General features: G+C 40.7%; 1 protein-coding gene across 3 annotated transcripts; it reads right to left on the bottom strand.

The window, feature by feature from the left end:
* Positions 1–187: 187 nt before the first annotated feature.
* On the bottom strand, positions 188–6843 carry Lmx1a (LIM homeobox transcription factor 1 alpha). 3 transcript variants are annotated; one of them, XM_018025148.2, is made up of 6 exons: positions 6814–6838; positions 5356–6293; positions 3844–4284; positions 2375–2680; positions 1677–1775; positions 188–1499 (listed from the first exon to the last, which is right to left on the bottom strand). In XM_018025148.2, exons 2-6 carry the CDS (start codon positions 5477–5479, stop codon positions 1240–1242), a joined length of 1230 nt encoding a protein of 409 aa, XP_017880637.1. In that variant the 5' UTR covers positions 5480–6293; positions 6814–6838; the 3' UTR covers positions 188–1239. The 3 variants fall into 3 exon arrangements, with proteins under 3 accessions (XP_017880637.1, XP_017880638.1, XP_017880639.1); XM_018025149.2 differs by having other exon boundaries at positions 3844–4263; positions 6814–6836; XM_018025150.2 differs by lacking the exon at positions 1677–1775 and having other exon boundaries at positions 6814–6843.
* Between the last annotated feature and the right edge of the window lie 802 nt (positions 6844–7645).

Genomic DNA, 7645 nt, shown 5'->3' with positions numbered 1-7645 from the left:
CTCGCCTCGCTCATTTCCAACCTTTTTACTGCCATCTCTTATTCCATAATAATTATTCTAATCTAGCAATCGCAAAATACTTCTTAATTAAGAAATGCACAAAATTAACATTGATATAATACTTTCCACGTTTCAAAATTGAGAAAATAAAGAATGATCATAGGATTCAAGGGAATGAATCAGCTGATTTGTTTTTTATACAATGTATTGTAATTTTCACTAACTCGTACCGTTCCTAATAAATGCTTCTTGTCGAGTCCGCTATTACTTCTCCTGTAACTCAGCCCATTTGCGAGTCAACCCTTTCTGAATCCATGTACAATACTTCTTCATCTGTTCTCGGAATAAGCTGTTCTCGAATACACAAAACCTTTTCAATCACTTTCGCTCAGGAAGAGTCAACCAGATTACCAAATTGCGGATTTTTGTGAAAAAAATGATGGATGTGTATTATAGCATGGCATGAAATAATACGTGATACACAATCTTCAACCAAAAAGTTCAACTTGAGAAACCAAGTGACATTTCATATACGTAGTTCGAACATCTTTATGTATCTCGTTAATTCTGTACTTAATTGTTGAAGTATCTCTATTTTTTAAATACGCATAAAAATCCGCACTCCAGTATTTTCAATATATCGCGTAGAAGAACCACGGAATCGACGAATCACATTTTTTTTTCTCTTGTTAACAACAATCTGTCGGGACAGATATAAGGTACGTCGATGTTTAAATATATGCTTTTATACGTGGAAACCGAGGGGTTACATTATCGTTTAATTTAATATTAAATCCGAACCGCGATCGTTTCGCACGCTCAAATGTCCTTTCCGTTTAGATTTTAGTACCACTATCTTTCTTTCTCGTTCAATCAAACAGTCGCTCTGGGAATTGGTGCAGTGATATTAATTATACATATAGGAAGCCTGTCGTACAGCATTTTCTTTCAATTGTCGATCACAAGATAAGTATTGACAAAATAAATTGATAACAAGATAATGAATATAAGTAATAATGCTACTCAATTACATAAAACTTGATTTGAAATTAATGGAACAAAAGGTATCACAGAGTTATCAACTTCACTACGTTATTTATAATCGCACATCAATTAAGAATGAAATAAAAAAACGAACATAAAAGAATCACCAAATAGCAATGCTGTACGACGTTCGAGTACTTCATGTTTCCTTTGCCTTCCTTGTCTGTCTCGAGCCTCCTCATAGGTTCGCACGGATTACGCGTGGTCACCACTGAAGTAACTACTTTGCATCATGAACAGTTTGTCGATAGGGTTGTGAATCGCTGCGTGTAAACTTTGCGATAACGAGGGTGCCTCATGGGACGCGGAGCCATGATGAGGGTGGCTGCTGCTCTGGTGGCCGCTGTCCTGACCGCCGCCGCCTTCGCTCTCGCCTATGTCGAAACCAGCCTCCGTCCCGTCCAACGACAGATCGCTGCTGCAGAAACTTTCGCCTGAATGTCCCGGATACGCGTCTGAAATTAATCAGTAATGGACGATTGGAATACTTATCCATATTTCATTTTCTTTTAATAATAAAGAAAAAAACGTATTTTTTTTATAGATCAATTTGTTTTATTGAGTCCTGTATTTTCTTTTACCGAAATGATAGATTATCCGTTGAAGAATTTCTACGGCCAAAAGAGACTTACCGTCAGGCGAGTACGGGTTATTGGGGTTGAGCGGCTGGGTGGCCGAGGGGAAGCTAGAAGATTCCCCGTCGCGCATGTTCATGGCGTTCAAGTAATGACCTGCGAATGAGATCAATCGAAATTGGAATTGTACCAAAGACGTGTTTATCGAGGCCCCATTAACCAGTCTTCGCAAAACGTTCAACTAATCAAATACTATATTTTAATAGACATAATAATCCAACTACCAAAACTCAGAATAACAAATAAGGTCTAAACACTTTTCTATAAGGTGAAGATAGAACAGTTTTAAATATCGTCTATTGTTTCTTTAATACTGACTACCTCATTTGTTTCGAAAATCATGCATTTTTACAAGAACCGATGTTTGTCGGAAACGGTGATAGAGTAATTCTACTTCCGGGTTTGTTTCTGGCATGAGAAACTATAAGAATTTTGAAGTGAATTTGCACAAAAATTGTTTGTTGTTGGACTGCGTTAATAGACAGCAGCTTTTGTGCATTTATAATAAATTTAGGTATGTAAGTAACATTAAAAATATAAAAATGCATAAAGTAAGTGCATCAAAATGTACACCATAATGTTGAAAGAATTAAAGGATATTTTTACTTTTCATTTTATCAATTCAATCCTAAAAGCTTTCTTATTCGCAGTCTGATAATTATAGTTACTAATAGATGGTACAATGAAATTCTTACTGTGATCGCTGTGGGGACTTTCAGCTCGACGTTCCTCTTTCGGTTCCTTGTCAGATCCAGACTCGGTCTTCGCCTTCCTCTGTAACTTTTTCATCTTCGCCCGTTGATTTTGGAACCAGACTTGAACCACTCGGACGCTGAGCCCGGTATCCTTTGCCAGGGCCTCGCGAACCTTCCGGCAAGGCTTCGGCGATACCTCAAACGACGCCTTGAATTGACGTCTTTGTGCCGATGTCAGGATCGTTCGCGGCCGTTTCGGACCCCTGCGGCCGTCGCGAGGTCGATTCTCGTCCAGTAAATCATCGTCTGACAATCAAATTCATTTCGATACACAGTTACAAGATGAACTTCAGTCTTGTCAGACTAAGATAGATTGGTGCACATGAATTCCTACGAAATTTGTACACTCTAGATCGATCGGACCTACCAAGTAGTTGGTTACATCGAAGGTAAAAATTGAAAGATTGTTCATGACAAACTGCTCTATCATCGATTTCATCGCAACTGAATTTAATCGCATCGAACAAATAAAATGAATCTTTCGCGCTTCACAGGATTTTACGATCTGAGAAAAGATTGGCGTTCTTCTCTATTTTTATTCTCCGGTCTGACTCGTGGAAGAAACGTTTCTAATTACGCTTGGTTTGAGTAGTATTTACCTTGAAAAGAGAGAGACAGCCTTGATTCGAAATTCCTGCAGGTTTTTACTTTGGATGTCTTTAGATTGTAGTAGTACAACCTGCGAACAATGCAACAAGGTATGTACATACAATACGTTCTCGCACGGTTTCGTTTATTATTATTTCAACTGTTTACCAATTGCCTTTTTATTCTAACAAATCTCTATCTTTTGCTCTCTATTTGCGAACGGATCTTTTTTTTTTTTATTTACATATCGGTAACACGAGTATCAGGGAAGGAAGAATCGCACGAGCGAAATTCTACGAGTTTAAAACAATTTGCGTATTCGACAATGTTTCGTCGTTCGATTAAAAAAACGTCCGTCCATACGTTCCCGTGAACAGACCGCCAATCTCGGTGGTTACCATCGATATCGATAATAAACTGAAATCGTTGATAGTCGAGCAGTTTGCTGTCACGGTTTCACGGGAAATGCTATGCAGTTCTACACCTGTCGCGCCTCGTTGCGGTTTCCAAAATCATTTCACAATTTTTCATATTTTTTCAGGAAGTAACCAAAATGGGATAAGAAGAATTCTGAGAACATAGCATGCAGAGAGAAAGAAGAGCGTAGAAGTAGAATGTGATTTACGTACAAGTAAATGAAATATCGTGTCCATATTTCTACATAAACATATGAGAATGATAGAAGACGAAAATGATTAGTTTTCGTAAGATTCTCTAGCAGATGGGAGAGTAAGAAAAACAATGCATAATGAAACACTCATTGAAGAAGGGTAATATACATTCGGTCAGTAGGAAGAAGGGAAAAGGGACCTGGTACCAACCCTGTGGACTGTTCAGGTACAACTCGTGCTCGTAATCCCTCCGGCAGATCGGCTGGCCCTGGCGTAAAAAGTATTGCGCACCGGGGGGCAACGGTTGACCGCACATGCAACACGCAAAACACTCGACGTGGAAGACCAGCCCGGGCGCCCTGAGCACGAAATCCGAGCAGCTGATCTTCTCCATACACCTGGCGCACTTTACGCTGAAGATCCGCTCGTAGTCGGTCCGGCAGTAGAGCTTCAGCTCGCGGATGAAACAGGACTGGGTGAGGGGCGCGCCGCAGGCCGCGCACGACAAACACTCCTCGTGGTAATTTCGTCCAGCGACTTGCATCACGTATTTATCTGATATTGTGCGTCCGCAGCCGGCGCACATCGTCTCCAGCAGGCCGGACTCCGTCTTCACCGAGACCGACGGCTCTGAAATTACCGCCCGATGCCCTTTTACACAGTCAGACTGAACATTCTCATTCCGAAAAGTGACTTATACTACTATCATTTCTACCCCTTCACGTATGGATGAATTGCTTGCAAATATCTCCTTCGAGAAATTACAATGAATATTGTATAGATAGGAAAATGAAGGAAAGGAGAAAGATTAGAACTACATTATAATGCTAAAGATTGAACGATTTTATATTTTTCGATTTAATGCTAAAGATTGAACGATTTCTTTTTTTTTTTGAATAAACGGAGGAGAGATTATAGTAGGTATCACTCAAAGGAGCATTTAACAATGCTTAATCCAATACCTACAAACTAAATAATCTCACCACGAGTCAATAAAAGGGAGAATCTAATGTTACTCAAAAGACGTTTCATTATATCTTCTCTTGGATTTCAATTAGTTTATGTCATATTATCTCTGGTTTCTATTCTGTCGCATATAATAAAATAAAATAGACTACATTGTATTATTTTATGCTTACATCATAATTTTATATGAAGAGAATGGTTATACTTTGTTTGATCAACTGTATGAGACCGTACGTGAAATGTTCTGTCAGAAGAGAAACAAATGCGCGTGGAGTTATTCCGAATGATATGGCCGTCAAGCTGAGAAATGTGATAGCATTCTAGAGCGAAGCAATATTGCGAGTCCCATGAAATTTATTCCGTCGCTTATCGATTGCCGATAGTGATAAAGTTACGCCGCGACAGAACGCAGTACTTTCTATTTTATTATCTGAATTATAATATAAAAGTCCATTTAGAAATGTGCATATACTTAATCTTCACGTACAATGAGCAAGAATAAACGGTGTCAATGTCGATGAGAGATAAAATTTTAACAGCAAATAATATAGAATGTGTAACACATATTTGAAATTCATAATGGAAATAAAACTACTTTCTCTAATAAATCAGGAGTATGAATATCGAATACTTTGTTTTGTTTGTTTCAGTATAATTCAGCTACGCAGGATATTGTTCTGTGGGTCTTTTGTCAAATACAGTTTTGGTTGAAATTGATTCACACTGGAAACTATCTTAAATTGTTAATTGTCTTACCTGCATTGTTGTTGTCATTGGCAGGTCTGAACGGAATCGGTGGAGCAGCGGAACCCATGGTCGGTGGTCCCGACTCGCCCTGCCGATTCAAGCTACCGGGTAGCGGAGGGTAGAATTCCAACATGGTTCCTCTCGGTTTTAACAATTCCACTCCCTTTTCACTTTTAAACACTAGTGAAGAAACCCTTCTTTTAGTTACAGTTCCTCGCTGTGTCCGCTTCAACTCTCAGAATCACTTTTAACGAAAAATTCTTCAGTTCATTTGAAATCACCGAACGAATCACCCGAAGAATAGTCAAAGTTTGTTACACAGTTCACGTCACAAAGGATCACGCCAAGCGTCTTTAACAGGTTCTACCACCCCCTTCAACCCTGTCCCGTTTTTCGAGGCGGTAATAGGTCTCAAGAGAAGACTCTGTACGCGTTGCCGGTCATCCTGACGGACACTCGACAGCGACAGTGGCCAGGTTTCACGATAGGTACCATCCTCGGTATGTATCTTCTTTCGCGTTTTCTTTAGAGAATCGTTGTGACACGACTAGCGCGCGTTGACAGATCACGGTACGTATGAGCCACCGGCCCGGACACTCGGCCTTTTTTGACGCCAGCCACCGCATCGACAGTGAAAATCATCCCCTACCCACCGGCCTAGGATTCCGACTAGGGAGGGTGAGTGCCGGAGGCGGGACTTCGCCTAACTCTAAGGGAGAGTTCGGATCGAGCCAGCCGGATTGGCTTTCCAGGAATACGCCCCTAAACGATCCAAAGTTGGAGGGGTTGAACGGTGGTCGCGGTGCTCAACTGGTTGCACGATTCTCTAGCTTGCGGAGATCAATATCTCGCGACAGTGACGTACGCTGTCGGTGGAGTACTCGGGTCGCTACCTTCAATCCTGAGTCTTTATAGATTTCCTGCCTTGGATTCGAAAATCGTCATGCCTGGTGTAAAAACAAGAGACAAATGTTCCTTCATTCTGTGTCTTATGGGTCACAAGTCTCATAGGTAGTAATGTTTTATAGAACGCTCGAATTGCTTGACACTCTAGATACATGATTTAAAGTAAATTATTCTTTGTAATATTTATATCATTTCTTGCTTATGATGTATTATCCATGTTTAGAATCTAGGAACGTTAAAAGAAATAAAACGTCGAAAATGCTACTGTACTCAGTACATGCAACTAGTATATCTTTTTAATAATGAAAGAGATCAAGTTGACTGTTTCTAAAGAATGCACTTCATAATCTCATCCCTAAGCATAGATTTGTCGTTAACATCAATTCAGCTTTTATCAGTTTAATCTTAAACTGATAGGAAATAGAATCACGATAACAGGACTAATTTTCCTGAAAGACTGTTTAGCAAAATTTTCCGCAGAATCAGAGAGTCTCGAAAGAATTCGTTCCAGGAGTAATCCCTGTAACAGTAAGCGTATGCTTGGTGTCGGGTCCGACTCACCGGTTCCACCCCGCACGCACGTGTTCCACGGTTTAGCATCACGTCTCTCGACTCGATCTGCCCCTTTGTATCGGGGCAGCGAGCGACTGTAGGGGCCGTAGCCGAGTTTCATAGCCAACTAGGCGTATCATTCGACGTGACGATGGGGGAGTGCGCGCCGCGGGACGGACAGAGACAAAGAGGACCCTGTATATAGGCTTTTATTTGGCAAACATCGCCGATAGACGGCCCGGGTACAAAGGACCGGGCATTGTCGCGTATTTACGCGGACTGACAAACGGCCAAATACTCTCGATCCCACGTCGCATCTCTCTCTCCGCGTTCGTACTTTCAAAATACATAAACGGGGAAACATCCTTCCAGGATCTTGGGGATATTGCTCCCAGGGAAATGCGAGGCAGCCTCGTCTCTTTCACCATGAAAAGACACGTGCTTTTACTCTGAACCACGTCGTTCTTAACATATTAAATTACTTAATCTCTAAGTCAGTCTCGTTTTGGTAGCGAACAAGTTGTTGAATCACGCGGCAGATTTTGTTCGAATGTCGAGGAGCCTTGGAGTACGAGAGATAAAAGGAACCCCCGGCTTTTTTATTTGCTAAATATGATTTCTATACAGACAATGTGAAGCGGTAAACACCTCTCGATGCTCCATATGCCAATTCTTTCGAGATTCTCGGCCGTCTGTCTTTCAGTCCCGATTAGCTCTATTCAAGCGATCGTTCGTCAATCCTTAAAGTCTGGGCACATGGTAAAAAAATCCATACTTTGAAGAAATGGATTTTATTAACAACATTTTGTTCAATTGAAATATTAAATAATGTCTTTAATAT

Source organism: Ceratina calcarata, unplaced genomic scaffold (genome assembly GCF_001652005.2).
Source record: "Ceratina calcarata isolate Rehan_Ccalc_2016 unplaced genomic scaffold, ASM165200v1 scaffold350.2, whole genome shotgun sequence".
NCBI classification, from domain to species: domain Eukaryota; kingdom Metazoa; phylum Arthropoda; class Insecta; order Hymenoptera; family Apidae; genus Ceratina; species Ceratina calcarata.
This window is presented reverse-complemented; position numbering and strand designations above follow the sequence as displayed.

What these genes read in the sequence shown, in the direction of transcription:
- Lmx1a (XM_018025148.2), bottom strand. Translation starts at nt 5,479, where the DNA reads ATGTTGGAATTCTACCCTCCGCTACCCGGTAGCTTGAATCGGCAGGGC. An exon ending in CAATGACAACAACAATGCAG is followed by an intron (nt 4,285 to 5,355) that starts GTAAGACAATTA and finishes ACTGTGTAAAAG; the next exon opens with GGCATCGGGCGGTAATTTCA. An exon ending in TAACCCGTACTCGCCTGACG is followed by an intron (nt 1,500 to 1,676) that starts GTAAGTCTCTTT and finishes GATTAATTTCAG; the next exon opens with ACGCGTATCCGGGACATTCA.